Source organism: Malaclemys terrapin, chromosome 18 (assembly GCF_027887155.1).
Source record: "Malaclemys terrapin pileata isolate rMalTer1 chromosome 18, rMalTer1.hap1, whole genome shotgun sequence".
Lineage (NCBI taxonomy): Eukaryota > Metazoa > Chordata > Testudines > Emydidae > Malaclemys > Malaclemys terrapin.
The window spans coordinates 22082712-22100540 of record NC_071522.1 but is presented as its reverse complement, the minus strand read 5'-3'; the positions used below and the strand labels follow the sequence as shown (position 1 = coordinate 22100540).

The 17829-nt window shown below is 52.4% G+C and overlaps 1 protein-coding gene across 1 annotated transcript in view; it reads right to left on the bottom strand.

The window, feature by feature from the left end:
* LOC128825862 (maestro heat-like repeat-containing protein family member 2A) overlaps positions 1-17829 on the bottom strand; it is a 46674-nt gene that overhangs the window by 28510 nt on the left and 335 nt on the right. Inside the window, exons 2-8 of the mRNA XM_054008699.1 lie at positions 5515-5657; positions 4696-4824; positions 3558-3720; positions 3330-3428; positions 1989-2140; positions 1466-1609; positions 235-324 (exon numbers count right to left, since the gene is read on the bottom strand). Of these exons, the coding sequence (XP_053864674.1) occupies positions 235-324; positions 1466-1609; positions 1989-2140; positions 3330-3428; positions 3558-3720; positions 4696-4824; positions 5515-5657 (920 nt within the window). The remainder of the gene's footprint in view (positions 1-234; positions 325-1465; positions 1610-1988; positions 2141-3329; positions 3429-3557; positions 3721-4695; positions 4825-5514; positions 5658-17829) is intronic.

Genomic DNA, 17829 nt, shown 5'->3' with positions numbered 1-17829 from the left:
ACCAGGGTAAATCAGGAGAAATGCCCCTGGACTCCACACAAGAGAGGAGAACTGGGCCCACAGACACTAAGGGCCTGATCCTGCGAGGTGCTGAGCGCTGTCGACTCCGGCTGTATGGAATGCTGAGGGCACAGGGAGGTCTCCAGTACAGGAGGCGGGGAGCACTGTGCACTGTACAGATGCCCTGAGATCTACTGGCCCCAGCACACCCATGCCAGCCCCACTTCCCCATACCTGGTAGCTCAGCGTATGGGAGATGGCCTCCACATGCACCTCTGGGATCGGGTTGTTGGAGGAAGAGGCCTGCAAGATCTGTCCCAGAACCTGCAACAGACGGAGAGATGTCAGGCAGAGCCGGCACAGGGGAGCAGCAGGTCCCAGCTGCACTGACATCAACTCATCAGCCACAGAGGCGTCTGCTTCACCCCTGGCTGAAGGCTCTGGGGAGAAAAGAGGTTCTCATCACCCTGGAAGGGTGGTGAAGGGGGGAATTCTGCTTAGTGCAGAAGTCCAGATTCTGCTCTGACCCTGGGGCAGCAGCTCACTGGCCATGATGGAGTCACTCCTGCCTGACATGGGTGGGATTGGGGAATTGGGCCCCTGGGCTGCCGGAGCCCCAGATCTGAGCAGCCCGGACACATGGACTGTTGGAGTTCTGGATCCTGGTCCAGAGTCGGCCTCTCAGCCAGCCCTTCTCCACACAGCGAGGGCCTCAGCGCTCTGCAGCCTGGGTGCTGGCTGGGTGTATGCTATGCACACTTGTGGAGCTGGTGAGAGACCTCCTTCCCTTCCTCCCTCCCTGGCTACTCTGCACAAACCTGATTGGCTGGGAGAGTGCCACTCAAACACATTAACTCTGACCCTGGGAGGTTGAACGAATGGTGTGGGGCAGTCTGGGAAATTTGGAAAGAAAACAGAGAAGCTGCAGGACAGGAGCCCTGAGCTGGGGCAGGGTGGGAGCTGCTGGTAGGAGAGCCGGCTGCTGGCAAAAGGGGATTTGTGTAAACTCTCAGCCTTCAGCAGACAGGAGCTGAGACCAGTAACCGACCCACCACGCTGAGCTCACCCAGCCCGCCAGCACCACCCAGAGCACGGGCCGGCTGGGCTGACCCCGGGGGAGGGGGTTGCATTGGCACGGGGCAGAAAGTCTGTGTGTGTGTCGAGCCAGGCGTGCCCCTACTGGGGATCCTGGCCTGGGTCTGCTCCGCGCTTTGCCCGGGTCACAGAACAGTACTGTGCTGTTGTTATGCGTGGTGGTCGTTCCAGGGGTTAACTCTGACCCCCTAGGAGGGGGGTTGCTGTTTGCGCAAAGGCATGTGGTGGAGACCTGGGACCCCTTCCCAGCCCTGGGAACCCCCATCCGACATACTGCAGCTGATCTGACAGCTCACTTGCCGGCCCACGGAGCCTGCAGGGGGCTGCCATAGTCCATGGGCCCTGCAGGGAGCGCCCCCCACCTCCTCACCTTGGTGATGTAAAAGGCCTCGATGTTCTCCCCATACTGAGCCAGGAGCAGGGGGATGTCCCCGTAGATCTGGTTTTGTAGATCCTTCCTGGGCAGCAGGATGTTCAGCACAGGCCCCAGGGCCTGGAGGACAGCCAGTTTGACCTGTCCAGAGATGGGTACAGGGGTGACTGCTGGCTTGGTCCCCTGCGGCTCAGTCACTCAGCACTACTCACTGGATCCAGTACTTCTCCTTCCAGCCCTGGCTCAGGCACCGAGAGGGGTAGGGACCAGCCTGAGATGCAGGGAGACCAGTTTGGCCTCTAGGTTGCAGGAGGACATTGGCCAAGGAACCCTGGCTCTTAGCCCATTGCTCAGCCCTCCACCCCCACAGCCCCTAGCATCCGGTGACATTACCCACCCCAAGACAGGAGAGATTTCCACCTGGGATCTGCTCCTTACAAAGGGGCCAGAGGCGAAAGGGCTTGTGGGGGAGATGCAGAGCGAGCGACCCGTGGCCACATCACCTGTGTGAGCCCCTCACCTCCATGTCCTCGCTGGGCAGCCAGGCGCTGATGAGGTCCTGGTACATGGGGAGCAGGTATTCAGAGAAGCGCTGGAGCGTGATTTGTGGATAGGTGCTCCTCTCCCAGCTCCTCAGGTAAGTGCTGATTGCCCCACACATGCACTCCAGGGCTGGGGGTCGGGGGGGGCAAAGGGCAGCTCAGTCCAGGGCTGAGACATTGTTCATTACAGAGCAGCTCCAACTCTGCCACTCTCAGGAACTTCAGTCTCTGCAGGGGTCATTTCCCACCTAGCCCCCTGTGCGCCAGGGTCCATGCTGCAGACTCCACCCCCCGCCCTCTGGGGTTCATGCTGCAGACTCCGCCCTCCATCCTCTGGGGTTCAGACTCCGCCCCCTGTCCCCTGGGGTTCATGCTGCAGACTCCGCCCCCTGCCCCCTGGGGTTCAGACTCCACCCCCTGCCCCCTGGGGTTCATGCTGCAGACTCCGCCCTCTGGGGTTCAGACTCCGCCCCCTGCCGTTCATGCTGCAGACTCCGCCCCCTGGGGTTCAGACTCCACCCCCTGCCCCCTGGGGTTCATGCTGCAGACTCCGCCCCCTGGGGTTCAGACTCCACCCCCTGCCCCCTGGGGTTCATGCTGCAGACTCCGCCCCCTGGGGTTCAGACTCCGCCCCCTCCTTCCCAGGGTTCTTGCTGCAGCCGCCAGTGGCCAGGACACGTGGGTTTCCGCAGACAGTGACATAGGGTTGCCAACCCACCAGGATTGCCCTGGATCTCCAGGAATCAAAGATTAATCTTTAATTAAAGATTATGTCATGTGATGAAACCTCCAGGAATACATTCAACCAAATTGGCAACCCTAAGTGAGGGTCCTCGGGGCAGGACAGGAGTCCCTGCAGGCAGCAGGCGTGACAGAGACAAGCCCTGGCCCTGATGCCATGAGCCAATGGTGATGCCCCGTCAGTGTGCTGAGATCCGACACCTACACACCCTTTCCCCGAGACACTGGAGGGAACCAAGAGCTCTGCTAAAAGCTGCCTTCCATGTACAGGTGTGTCTATGGCTCCCACCATCAGAGTAAGTGGAGCACATCCCTGCCCAATGAATTAACCTGCCAGCCCGCCCTTCCCCCAGCAGGGAGGAGAACCCAGGCGTCCAGACCATACTCTCCCTCCCTTTCCTCCACCTCCACAGACTAGAGACGGGCCAAGAGGCAACGCTGGGGTCTGGATCAGGGTTACACACTCAGAGTCCAGGGCTGTTCAATCCCAGGGTCATGGGGTGCCGGGATCTGGGGCCGAACCAGCTCCATCTCTACCCAGCATCTAGAACAAAGCTTGGCCCAAGTGGTCCCCTCACCGGTGCAGAAGGCCCCTCGTCTCCTGCTGTCCTCTATCCCTCGCATCACGGTCTGCATGGTGGTCAGGGTGATGCCCAGGAAAGGGACGCACCGGTACACTGCACAGAGAGAAGGTCCAATCAGAGATGGAAGGGACCGGCTCTCAGCCAATTGCAGGCCCAGGGACACTGCAGGGTGAGAGAACCCCGAAGCAACCGGCCCATGCGGGGGATGGGGTGGTACCGTACCGCTGGCCGCCATGACCTTGCCCAGGGTGAGGAGGGTGAACTCCGCTGGCAGCACGAAGGGCCTCAGGTGTTTCTGGAGCTCCCGCATCACCGGCCCGAAGTAGCTGCCAGCGAGGGCGGCCAAGGTATCACTGGCAGCCGCCTGGAGCTCGCTCAAGGCCTCCTGCAGAAGGAATGGCAGAGCCCATTAGCAATCCAGAGCCGGGGGGGCATAAGGGCACTAGCCCCCAGGTGGGGAACGTGCCCTGGCTGAGGTGGTAGGGGCTCAGGTACTAGAGGGGGCACTCTCCGAACACCATGAGAGTTACTGACCCCGCAAGGCAGAGACTATTTGGTATGGCCTCTGCCTAGGATGGGTCTCCTTCTCTTCCTGGGTGACCTCCCACCTTGCCTTCTCCCTTCAGTGAAGCTGTCCCACCGGGCCAGAGCACCCCGACATGCAGCCCTGTAAGTGCCCCTCTTCCAGCCTGTCTGAAGCCACCATTGGGATCAGCGCATCGTCTCAGGCCAAGAGCCAAGACTCTCAGAGCCACCAAGGGGATTTACATACAGCTCCTCTGAACCCAATGGGACTTGTGTGTCTAAAACCCCTAGGGGGCTTTGAAAATCTCAGCCCCAGCTCAGAGAGTGCCCTGGAGAGGCCCCACCCCAGACAGGAGGCCCCGGTCAGACGTCTCTTTGGAGCAGGGGATGTGGCTCTTCCAAGCAAACTCCTGGGCTTTTCCTCTGGGCAGAGGCACTTTACCCTGAACCTGATCCTGTGGGTGAGCAGAGCTGGTGTGACAGGGCAAAACCCCACTGACCCCACTGGCACTGCACCTGCTCACCCGAGATGGGAGCCTGGCACAACCCCACTGGCGCTGCACCCGCTCACTCTGTGTCCCCTGAAGGAGCCTCTGGCTCAGGGGAGGTTCTCGGGGGAGCTGTGGGCCGCCCCCTCTTCTGGTCTCTGTGCCTAGCATGGTACATCTCCTGGTAGGATCCATATGGGCCCAGGGGCGGCTCTTGCTGAGGGAGCTGGGAGCCCTCTCCAGAGGCCTGTATCCCACGTGGGGCCTGGGGCTCGGCTCCCCCAGACCCACGGAGGGAAGCTTTCACCACGGGAGTCCCCTGTAGCTGCCCTGGGAGAGTTACTCACCTCTGGAGCCGCCCTCATCTGCTGGGAGGCCACTGCAATGAGGCTGCCAATAAGTCCTGCCTCCATCCGCTGCTCCAGCAGCATGGTCCTGAGGCCCTCATATGCCGCCACCTTCTGCCTGACAGACACCTGGGGCGGAGAGCCGAGGGGCAGGGGGAGGTCAGTGGAAAGTGGCCTGTGGCTTGGGACACGGAGCCAGCTCCCAGGGATGCCCGCAGGGCTCCAGTCAGGCCAGGAAATGGCAGCATGTGTGAAGCTGGGCTGGATTTCAGCTCCCACTTACACCAGGGACCTCCGGGGACTCCCTGCGGATTCCCCCTGCATTACGGGGATCAGGGTCAGGCCCTGACTGCCCAACACCCTGGCACCAATAGGCCATGAGGAGTTTGGGGGATAACGCACCCACATTCAAATCAACCCCTTTGGCCACTGTCTGCTGCCTGTGACGCTGGTGTGAATCCAGAGTAGCCCCACTGGAAAGCATGGAGTCACTCCAGATTGAGCGGCTGGAATCCGGAGCAGGATGTGGCCCTTTGTTTCTAAAGCTCCTTCCATGGGGGTGGGACTCAAAGTGATTTCCAAACACTGGGACAATCCCGACTCTTCTGACACCAGCAGCCCACTGGCTCTATCTGCACGGCTGGCAGCGTTTGGTCCTCGTCTGTGGGTGTCACTTCACCCGCCACTGAAGTGCAGCCACCTCTGGGCAGGACAAGCACTGTTTAACTGCTCACAGGAAGAGCAGGAAGTGTCCTGGTGAGACACACAGTGCTTGGGGGCATTATCCTTTGCTGTGTGTGACTAACGGAGCTGCCTTACCTCGTCCTGCTGGAGGATCTGGACTAGGAGGGAGGCCACAGCAGCTGGCTGGACCCTGGCTGCCTGCATGATGCCTGCCGCGATGTCCTTGTGGCCTCCCTCGTCTGCCAGCCGCAGGAGCTTGGAGATCCGATGGTGCACACCTGCAGAGCGTTGACATGAGGCATGCAGCTGATTATTACCCCCGGAGCTGCAGGGGGCTGGGAAGGGGCCAGTGTTACCCTGGTAACCAACGGACAGGCCCTGAGCACCCCAGCCCCAGGCCCTGAGATCTCAGCTCAGCATCGCTCAGCCTATCAGCTAGAGATAGGCCTGGAGGGTGACCTGCCCTCAGACGCCCCCAGCTCTGGGTTAAATGGAACCTCGATCCAAACTGACCCTGCACTTGGGATGGGTTCGGTTCCCCTCAAACAGCTAAAGCCCAGGGGTGAGTCTGACCCAATTCCTCCCTCACTCCCCTCCCCAACCGGACACCCAGGGCCAGATTCCACCTTCGTGGACGCTGGTAGCCCCTGGGAGCTGCTTTGGGCAGTTGGAAATTCTCCTGCCCTGGTCGCTGGGCATCCCTGGGCTGGGCAGAGGCATTTCCGTGAGGTTGGGAACCGGGGCCTGCAGTGCACATGACTGGAGTACTGTCATGGATGGATATAAACTGTTCAGGAAGGACAGGCAGGGTAGAAAAGGTGGGGGAGTTGCATTGTATGTAAGAGAGGAGTATGACTGCTCAGAGTTCCAGTATGAAACTGCAGAAAAACCTGTGAGTCTCTGTATTAAGTTTAGAAGTGTGAGCAACAAGGGTGATGTCGTGGTGGGAGTCTACTACAGACCACAAGACCAGGGGGATGAGGTGGACGAGGCTTTCTTCTGGCAACTAACAGAAGTTACTAGATCGCAGGCCCTGGTTCTCATGGGGGACTTCAATCATCGCGATATCTTCTGGGAGAACAATACAGCGGTGCACAGACAATCCAGGAAGTTTTTGGAAAGTATAGGGGACAATTTCCTGGTGCAAGTGCTGGAAGAACCAACTAGGGGCAGAGCTCTTCTTGACCTGCTGCTTACAAACCGGGAAGAATTAGTAGGGGAAGCAAAAGTGGATGGGAACCTGGGAGGCAGTGACCATGAGATGGTCGAGTTCAGGATCCTGACACAAGGAAGAAAGGAGAGCAACAGAATACGGACCCTGGACTTCAGAAAAGCAAACTTTGACTCCCTCAGGGAACTGTTGGGCAGGATCCCCTGGGAGAATAACATGAGGGGGAAAGGAGTCTAGGAGAGCTGGCTGTATTTTAAAGAATCCTTATTGAGGTTGCAGGAACAAACCATCCCGATGTGTAGAAAGAATAGTAAATATGGCAGGCGACCAGCTTGGCTTAACAGTGAAATCCTTGCTGATCTTAAACACAAAAAAGAAGCTTACAAGAAGTGGAAGATTGGACAAATGACCAGGGAGCAGTATAAAAATATTGCTCAGGCATGCAGGAGTGAAATCAGGAAGGCCAAATCACACTTGGAGTTGCAGCTAGCAAGAGATGTTAAGAGTAACAAGAAGGGTTTCTTCAGGTATGTTAGCAACAAGAAGAAAATCAAGGAAAGTGTGGGCCCCTTACTGAATGAGGGAGGCAACCTAGTGAGAGAGGATGTGGAAAAAGCTAATGTACTCAGTGTTTTTTTTGTCTCTGTCTTCACGAACAAGGTCAGCTCCCAGACTGCTGCACTGGGCAGCACAGCATGGGGAGGAGGTGACCAGCCCTCTGTGGAGAAAGAAGTGGTTCAGGACTATTTATAAAAGCTGGACAAGCACAAGTCCATGGGGCCGGATGCACTGCATCCGAGGGTGCTAAAGGAGTTGGCGGATGTGATTGCAGAACCATTGGCCATTATCTTTGAAAACTCCTGGCGATCGGGGGAGGTCCCGGATGACTGGAAAAAGGCTAATGTAGTGCCCATCTTTGAAGAAGGAGGATCCAGGGAACTACAGGCCAGTCAGCCTCACCTCAGTCCCTGGAAAAATCATGGAGCAGGTCCTCAAGGAATCAATTCTGAAGCACTTAGAGGAGAGGAAAGTGATCAGAAACAGTCAGCATGGATTCACCAAGGGGAAGTCATCCCTGACTAACCTAATTGCCTTCTATGATGAGATAACTGGGTCTGTGGATGAGGGGAAAGCAGTGGATGTGATATATCTTGACTTTAGCAAAGCTTTTGATACGGTCTCCCACAGTATTCTTGCCGCCAAGTTAAAGAAGTATGGGATGGATGAATGGACTATAAGGTGGATAGAAAGTTGGCTAGATCGTCGGGCTCAACGGGTAGTGATCAATGGCTCCATGTCTAGTTGGCAGCCGGTATCAAGCGGAGTGCCCCAAGGGTCGGTCCTGGGGCTGGTTTTGTTCAATATCTTCATTAATGATCTGGAGGATGGTGTGGACTGCACCCTCAGCAAGTTTGGACATGATACTAAACTGGGAGGAGTGGTAGACACGCTGGAGGGTAGGGATAGTATACAGAGGGACCTAGACAAATTAGAGGATTGGGCCAAAAGAAATCTGATGAGGTTCCACAAGGGTAAGTCCTACACTTAGGACGGAAGAATCCCATGCACTGCTACAGACTAGGGACCGAATGGCTAGGCAGCAGTTCTGCAGAAAAGGACCTACGGGTTATAGTGGATGAGAAGCTGGATATGAGTCGACAGTGTGCCCTTGTTGCCAAGAAGGCTAACGGCATTTTGGGCTGTATAAGTAGGGGCATTGCCAGCAGATCAAGGGATGTGATCATTCCCCTCTATTCGACATTGGTGAGGCCTCATCTGGAGTACTGTGTCCAGTTTTGGGCTCCACACTACAAGAAAGATGTGGAAAAATTGGAAAGAGTCCAGCGGAGGGCAACAAAAATTATTAGGGGACTGGAGCACATGACTTATGAGGAGAGGCTGAGGGAACTGGGATTGTTTAGTCTGCAGAAGAGAAGAGTGAGGGGGGATTTGATGGCTGCTTTCAACTACCTGAAAGGGGGTTTCAAAGAGGATGGAATTTGGCTGTTCTCAGTGGTGGCAGATGACAGAACAAGGAGTAATGGTCTCAAGTTGCAGTGGGGGAGGTTTAGGTTGGACATTAGGAAAAACTTTTTCACTAGGAGGGTAGTGAAACACTGGAATGGGTTACTTAGGGAGGTGGTGGAATCTCCTTCCGTAGAGGTTTTTAAGGCCAGGCTTGACAAAGCCCTGGCTGGGATGATTTAGTTGGGGATTGGTCCTGCTTTGAGCAGGGGGTTGGACTAGATGCCCTCCTGAGGTCCCTTCCAACCCTGATATTCTATGATTCTATGCACACGATGCCCTTGGCAAGGGTAAGGGAGGACAGATGCTTCCAAGATTCCTTTGCACCCATAAGTGCTAAAAAACAAGTGTTTTATGGCAAAAACCAAAACTCGGGGCAGCGATTGTGAAGCAGGGGTCCCGATTCCTGGCACGCGCAGGGCCTCCTTGCCTTTGAGATGGGATCCAGAGGATATCCCTAAACCAGCTGGGGAACAAAGCAGGAGAGACCCTGCCTCCAGCCCCAACCCCTCCTGATGTCACTTCTTGGAGTGGTTCCTCTTACCTCCACTGGGCTGTCCCACTGTGTCAGCCATTCCTCCTCCTCCACTCCACACTCCGTACAAATAGATACTTGATCAGTAGCACTGGCTAGTGGTGAGTTCAGAGCGTTTCTCTGTGTATCACAAGGGGGAATAATTACAGATGGGCTTGAGCAAGTGCCCCTGACCCGAGCGCCTGAATGCTGGAGAAGTTTGGGATCCAAACTGGGATCTGGCTCCAAGTTTCATGGTTCTCCCCTTTCTCTGTAACAGATCAAACCAAAACCCCAGATCCAGGCACCCCCAAATGCATTATGGGCTCAGTCCAGTTTGGAGTGGGCAGGAGCTCACCCCACAAGAACCATGATCACAACTGACACTGATTGACTCCCTTAAGTCAGCGCAGAGACAGGACCCTAGAGGGGTCCATCCAGGGTGGGGCTGAGGCACATTGACAGGACATCAGGGCAAGACTAGACTTCCCCTGCTGCTTCCCACTGAGTCACCCACATGGATCTTCAGAACTGAGAAGAAACAGGCGAGCAACAACTCCTGTCTCTCCTTGGAGACCTGCCCTGACCCTGTTGTGAACATGGGAGGGGATACTGGCTGTATACCAAGCCTAGGAATCACTTCCATTCCTACCCATCCATCTCTCTAATCTAATCCATCCAATCACCTCATCCATCCAATTATCCCATCCCATCAACCCATCCATTTCACCCTTCCATCCATACGTTAGCAAATATCACGATTTATGTATGTTAATATGTGTATTTATGTATGTAATTTTTATGAGTTTTGTATGTTAAACTCTCATAATTCTTTTACATACTAATCAAAAACCTTTTTGTGTGCACCTCTATATTTACTGCCCTATACATACTGAAACTAAAATCTTCTTTGTCCTTCAATTGAATTAATGGGTGAAGGAAAAATGATGGTGTGACATTGTCTAATTAAAATATAATCATGCAAATCATTATTGCTACCACTGTTATATGACTGCAACAAAAATATAACTTATGGCCAGAAAGGGTTAAACAGCTTGCAGGCTAACTAACCCAAAGCCAAGCTTTAAAGACGTGGGGAGATAACGTTTGAGTTTTTGTGTATTTACATATGACTGCCTGATGGATAAATTGCCTTGTGTTAATCTGTGTGAATAATTAACAACGATGCTTAGGAAATGGGGCCTATTGTTCCCCGAGGGACTCCAACTTGTCAAGACGACCTGAAATTGTACAAAAGATTCTTGAGTCCTGATCCTTTTTATCTCAGATCTGCTTGAGGCTTCATACAGGGGAAGCTAAAGCCATGAGGACTGAGATCCCAGTCCTAAACTGGAACGCCCTGCAATGATACTGGGCATTGGACTATAACCTATGAACTATTTCCGAAAGAACTCTTTGCAACTACAAAGCTCACCATCTCTGCTACGAATCTGCACCTCAAGAACTGAACTCATGTCTGTGTGTATATTGATCTTTTAACCACACTCTCTTTTCTTTTTAATAAATTTTAGTTTAGTTAATAAGAACTGGCTATAGCGTGTAGTTGGGTAAGATCTGGAATATTCATTAACCTGGGAGGAAATGTGTCCGATCCTTTGGGATTGGTAGAACCTTTTCTTGTATATGATGAAATAAGATTTTCAGAAAGCTTCATCATATTTGACGTGGGAACCTGGACGGAGGCCTGAGGCTGGGTTACTTTAAGGGAACTGTGTTGTTGGTTTCTGGACAACCAGTGAGGTAATAAAGAAGCTGTTTTATGATGGCTTGGTAAATCCAAGTATTGAAAATATCCACCAGTTTTGGGGATTATCTGCCCCATTCTTTGCAGTTCACCCTAACTGGGTAACCTCAGCTGGCCCCCATTGGAACCATGGTCACAGATGGAATGTGGGCAATCTTTTATCCTGACCTTACTAATATAGCCCAGACACCCAGGGAAGGGACCCCTCAAAACGAATGACAGGCGTCTACAGAAGTATGTTATAATAAACAAGACTGGGAAATTGATATGGGTGCTTATGACCCAGTTATGTTTTAGGATTGAGAAGAGGTAATTCTTATTGCAGATGGATTCTGTAATGGATGAGATAATGACCCACTGAAAGATATTTTTAACTCATTAAGAACTCTTGATTGTCACAGCTGTTATTAATGACTTGGTTAGAGATTCCTTTTTGCTCATCAATCGGGTAAACTGAGGAACATAAAAGAGATTCCATGAGTAACTAGGAAAACAGAACACATGGTAAAATTAATCACAGAAAGGTATTTTTCCCTCCAAAAAGAAGTATCTTTATCTCGCACCCTAGAAAAGGAAAGTAGGTTGGATAGCTAATTTGTGAATGAACACTGCCAGTATTCCACTAGGTACAGAGGAAAGACCCAAACTACCTTCTCTTTGCCATCTACCAGGGGTGGTAGAGTGTATCTTCTTTCTGCAGTCTGTATAGTGCTGTATTAACCTTTCATTAAGTAATTCAATTTGTCCCTGTTATTTGACAATCGCAAATCATTATTAAATTCAAACATGCAACGCACCCAGCCACTAATGATGACCACTTACTCACTCGAGTAAGCCCACCGACTGCAGCAGGACTACCCCGCTGTGGAGTGCGCCCGAGGTGAGTAAAGTTTTCACAGTTGGGCCCTTAGTGAACCATTGTCCTGTCATCCCAAGTGAATTTGTATCTAGGGGTCTGTCCTGGGGCTTATTTACATAGATTCTGTTTTTTTTTAATCATTTAATAATTATGATACTTATTAATTATGGGTCAAAACATTTAAAATAGAGAAAATCCATAGGCTCAATGGGCGAGAGTATTTTGTTCAGAACAAGATACCCTGAGGGAGAAAAATATAAGGAAAAAAGGATACAGCATCCCCCACCTCCTCTCCCTGACCCAAGCCCCTCATCTAATAGAGATGGACTCAAGCCACAGAATTCAAATCTGGATCCAGATTTCCATCCCCGCCCCCAAGTTCCGGGGTTGTTTGGATCTGAGGATCGGATTCGGTCCATGATGAAAAGAAGGGTCATTGTGAAATCTGGATCCAGTTCAGATTTCAAACACCCAAAGGTTTGAGGAGTTGGCTTTGATCTTTCTCTGCTCTACAGTCACTGCTCAAAGCCAATGGGCCATTGTCCAACCTACCAGCCTGCCTGTGTGCTCTGTCATGGAATGTCTCCCAAACCTGCACCCCCAAACCCCTGCCAGTCAATAGCCACTAATTCACATGGCCCCTTCCAGAAGCCCCTGGCTCAGGCTCTTACCCACAGAAGGTCTCTCTGAGCTGTACTCACTAACCCTGCTCTCTCTGTAGCCCTTGGGTCTCAAGAAACCCAAGATCCTGCTGCTCCCTCCACATCACCGAGCCAACAGGCACAGAGCTGGGGTTCTCCCCCTTATTTATATTGTGGCTCCGCCCATGGCCACGCCCACGCAACCTGCCCCCAGTGTGATTTCACCCAGAGATGCTTTGTGATGTGGTCCCCATGGCGACAGCTGGTGGGGTCACCACAACACCTGGAGGGATGCTGCTGCCCAGCCTGGCCCCACCCCAGTGCAGTCCTGATAAAAGCAAAGGGATGAAGGGCCCTCCCCTCCCGTGGGGGTTTGTTACCACCAGCTACCGTGCCTGTGCCGTCACAGTTATGTCGGCATAGTCCTCTAGCCTAGATGTGGCATAAACTGACAGAAGGAGCTCAGCTGCTGGTGCAGGGACACCCGCTCCCCTCCCCAAATGACATTAGCTACGCAGACCAAAGCACTCTTCTCTTGGCATAGCTGCGTCTATGGGGGTTTTGTCGGCAGGGCTATGTCCCAGGGGGGTGGGGTGGGGTTTCCACACCCTGACTGACATTGCTATGCTGGGTCAAGTTTTGAAGGTAGACCAAACCTCAGTAAAGAGGCTGAAGGCTTCGTTTTAAAGGGGAAAAGCAGGAAAGTCCAACCCAACTCCGTGTTTCTCACCCTCTTCAGGCTGGCGACCCCTTCTACAAAGTCAAAGTGTTTTACAACTCTCTCTCCCCCGCCAACATTTACTGTACAATGATATCTGTGACAGCAGTCATAAGGCAATAATAGACTTGCTTTGTGTGTGTGTCTGGAATGGTGGACCAGGAAGACTTGATCTTGAAGGGTAAGTATGTGCAGGGAAAGGGAGATTTTCTTTGCTTTCAATGCCTCATGACCCTCCTGATTGCCTTTTGTGACTCTTCCTGGGGACTGGACCCACCCGTTGAGAAATACTGATCTAAATTAACGTCAAGTAAGACCTTGTTAGGTCCCCCCACCTCAGAGCTGCTCAGATGGGGAATCTCATTCAGTTCATAAAGTAAACTGGACAGATCAAAGACTCCAGCTTTTCAATAAAATCTTTTAGATCTCATCTTTACGCTCCTAATCAAGAGTCCCAGCAATATGGACTCAGGCTGCCAACCAGAGAAACTTCAGACCTGAGCGGAGACACCCACCTCAACTCAGAGGCAGGAAATCCAGTAGTTTGGAACGCAGGATTTAACGGATATTAAGATTATATCCTTGAAACTGAATGACAAATCTACCACTCTCCGACCATGGCTACTGACAGCAACTTGGGACCAACTTGACCAATATTCAAAAGCCTTCACAATTCAACAGAATCAGAGGAAACATAGAGAAGTTCCTACCTTGTTGCCTGAAAAGGAATGCAATACTGATGTTAGATCTGGCTTGTTCTCGAATCAGAACCCTAGATTAGCGTGTTATCCCTGCAGGGAAAAGACTTAACTGGTGTTTACCCCACTCACTTACAGTAAAACAGACAATACAAGATAGAGCCTTTGATGGAGCATTTTTACTGTTGAGCGACAACTCTGCCTGAAGGACCTGTCAGTACATGCTCTTTCCCAGTAGATAAGACATTGGATCCTCCCAATGAGGATACTGAACTTTACCAACAGGACATTTCCCTGGCATAACTGGCTAGAGCAAACCCCTCTTTAGCAGTCTGTGTAACATCCCCATATGCTGTCCACCAGAATTCAGACAGATTTGGGTTTCATAAAGCTTGGCAGGTCAGAGAACCAGCGCTCAGCTCCAGAACCTCTGTGTGGAGCTGTGAGGTGGTGCCCACTCCATACAAGGCCTTAGGGGGTTAAGGGGACCAGGTCAGACCAGCTGCACCTGGAGGAGGACCCAGGGAGCAAGGAGGACTAATTAAAGAGGAAGCTCAGGTGGACAGGAACAGGAGAGGCCTGTATAAAGCCCAGCAGCTGACTGTAGAAGGAGGCTGCTGAGAGAGAAACTGCAGTCACTGTTAGGGTGAGAGAAGGCAAGGTAGGAAATAGCCCCGGGATACATCAGTAAGGGAGAGGACTGGGCAGACCTTGACTGCTTTGGACTGAAAAAAAGTGTAGAGAGAGTCCCTGGGTTCCCCTCCCAGCCACTGGAGAAGTGGGACCATTAAAGGGGCAGTGAAAGAAGAGTGCCTGGGACAGTGGATCTAGAGAGACTTTGATGCACATGATCCTCTGGAAGGGGGAGCTACAGTGGAGAGCCAAGCCACGAAGTGAGAGCAGCTGAGTCCCGAGAGAGTGACGAGTGCCACCAAAGGAAGGGGCATTGGCCTGGCGGAGCTAATCCCCAAATGCAGCCAGAAAGAGGTGCTCCAGCGGTGAGCAGGGCACCCCATGACAGGAGCAGCTGGAGATCAAAGTGAACGATCCTCACTGCCATCTCGGGCTATTACTGCACATGGCAAGAAGGTGATAAGAGAACACCCTGGAAAGCATGCTCTAGCCCTCTCTTACACAATATATCATCTTAAAAGTACTGAGACATTGTGGCTCAGGTGTTCCTAGTGTCAAGAAGGAGCACGATTGTCTTAAGCAGCCCTGCCAAGGCCTCAGACAGCCTCGTGTAAAAGCTATCTCATAATGACACCATTAAAGAACCTGTCTACTGCAGGGAAGTTTGCATATCTGGAATATGTCAAGGCTTCAATGACCCCACAGCTTTTAAGCAGGGATGAAAGTGCCCTTGTTTATACAAAATGTGAGGGTCAAGTCTAGACACAGGCAAAGTTGCCCAAACATTCAGGGAGAATAATCATACCAGATATTTGATGTAATATTTGCTGCCAAAGAAAGGCCAAAGGGTGAGGTGCTGTTTTATTGATAGAGGTCTGCGTTGCCTCCACTTAGAGGCATGTACACGGAGACAGAGATACAACAAGATGAAAGTGACTCTCACAACACCTGCTGCTTGTGGCTTTGATGGGACCATGGCACAGAAAGGGGAGAACCTCTGGGTTCTTTTGCAAACCAGAAAGACCTTTCTCTGGAACACAGCCGCGAGTACAATGTCCCATAGGGTGTCAGTACAGATGCACAGCATTTAAGGAGTGGGCCCCGCATGCCTGTGAGGGTGTTCTATCTGTCACAAAAATGGAGTATTTCACCACGTTGTGTATGTACCTGGTCCAGCTTTAGAATCTACTATATCACTAATTGGTTACAAACTCGGTTAGAAGCTGTAATGTGGACAAGGCCCATAGGGAGGGGGCTGCCCCGTTAAGCTCCCTGGAAGTACCAGCTCCCCGCAGGGCGTATTTACATTTTCTATTGCAGAACATGCCATGTGGCGTAGGCCTCATGCCAATTCCTGTGGTTGAGTTGCTGTACTTAGGGCTGATCTCATTCCAGGATCCTGGCATTTTTTTGTCTTTAGCAAAAGTGAAGGCTGTGCAGAGCTGTTTGTCTGTGCTTGGCTATTGGAAGGAGTTTGCCTGTATCCAGTACCAGCAAGGATGGGCCACGTTTTCTGCCCCACATTATTACATACAAAGTGTTTGCCTGATTCCAAAGTAGGAGCCTAAAGATTTCCCTTCACGGTGCCACTCTTGGTAGTGGAATTTCAGTGTGAAATACTCCTCCATTCCAGGTTGCCATCTTGGCCCCAGCAACTGGAGTAGATCTTACTCTGCCTCTTGATAATCACAAGGAGCCTTCTGTTTCATGTTCCAGAGACATGATGTTGATTGACCTCCACTTCCTGAGACAGCCAGATCCTCAGGATGAGGAGGGGGAGGGTGGACAGGAGAGAATCATTGTGATGACTCTCTTCATTGAGGTGAGACTCACTAGTTGCTAGATAAAAGCTGGGTTCAGGAGAACAGCTCAGGCCCAGCCTAGGCCACAAGGCCAGAGGGGATGGGGCACATCACCTGCATCTCAGCAGCTTTGTGGCCAGCTCCTCTCTGCACAGGGACTGCTATGGGGAATAGCTCAGAGCACAAGGGAGGCACAGAGTGAATCTGCGCCTTGCTGTAAGCTCGCTAGCTTTGGTTGGGCTGAGATACAGCAGGTCATCAGACAGAGGTTTTTCCAGCTCCCCAAGGCCACATTCCTCTCCTCTTCTTGACTGGAGTTCTGTTCTTCTTCTGCCCCGGGGTCCTCTCCACAGAATGATCCCCCTTCTCATCACTCAGTGAGATCTGGCGATTCCCCCATCCCTCGGGGTTATTTCTAACTTGTGCATTAGTCTAACTTGTGAGGGGTAGCGATGGGAATGAACTAATTGAAACATGAGCTGCTGGCTCCATACATGTTGCAAATTTCATACGAGTCAATGGCCATTGGGGAAAGAGGTCTCTCCAGGGAACAGACCCCACAGTAAGGCCTCTGCTACACACCCTGGTGTTGATTTGGCTCTTTCCAGTATGGCCCCACCAGACCCTGCTGGTACAAGGGTTTCAATCTCAACTGCATGACAAGTGGGATCCACATGGACAAAGAATCAACGAAGGCCATGGGGGGGAAGGGCTGGAGGAGACTATGGAACAATATTAATGGTTTGTCTCTTCAATAATCAAGCAGCTGCCAGACTTATCTAACCAGCTCTCCTAGCAGGTGGATTCTGGCCTGTTTCCTGAAGAGGAGCTAGTGGTGCAGTGCTGGTGAGTGACACGGGGCACAGTCGGCTTCATTATGACTGTGACTCTGCCATTTGTGGCATAGTTGACACCATGAGCATTTGCGGAGGCCCCCCGCTGTTAGACACAATGCACCAGGCCAGGTCCCAGTGTGGAGTGTCCGTTGTTACCCATAAGAATTCCCAGCCCCGTTGTGGCTGACCAGATTTACAGAGCAGTGAAGATTGCTGGTTGGAAGAATTCTGGATGCTTCTGGAGGAGAGAAAGCAAGGATGGAGCGATGTCTGGGGCTCTTTCCCTTCCTGTAGGGTGTGTGGTTGGAATGGAAGACAGGGTGAGGCACAATTGCTGCTAGTCTAGGGTTAAGATTCTCACGTGCAGCACTGGAGTCGAAATTCCTTGGAAGCACTAAGGACAGGTTTGAACCTTGATTTTTATATAAAAAATGAACCTTCATACCTACTTCTTGCCCATGACAAGCAAAGCCCCCGCCACGGCTTGTTGGTACAGAGGGGTGACCCTGTGTCCCTGGCAGGGCTCGCTGTGTTGTTGGCCTTTGGCAGAAGGTGAACTGAGCAGTGTTTGGGTTCGTCTACACATGGAGCTGGGAGTGCGATCCCCAACGCTAAGCTGGAAGCACAGGGTGCCCGCTGTTACCCACAATGCACCAGGCCAGGCCCCAGCGCGCGGTGCCCGCTGTTACCCACAATGCACCAGGCCAGGCCCCAGCGCGCGGTGCCCGCTGTTACCCACAATGCACCAGGCCAGGCCCCAGCGCACGGTGCCCGCTGTTACCCACAAT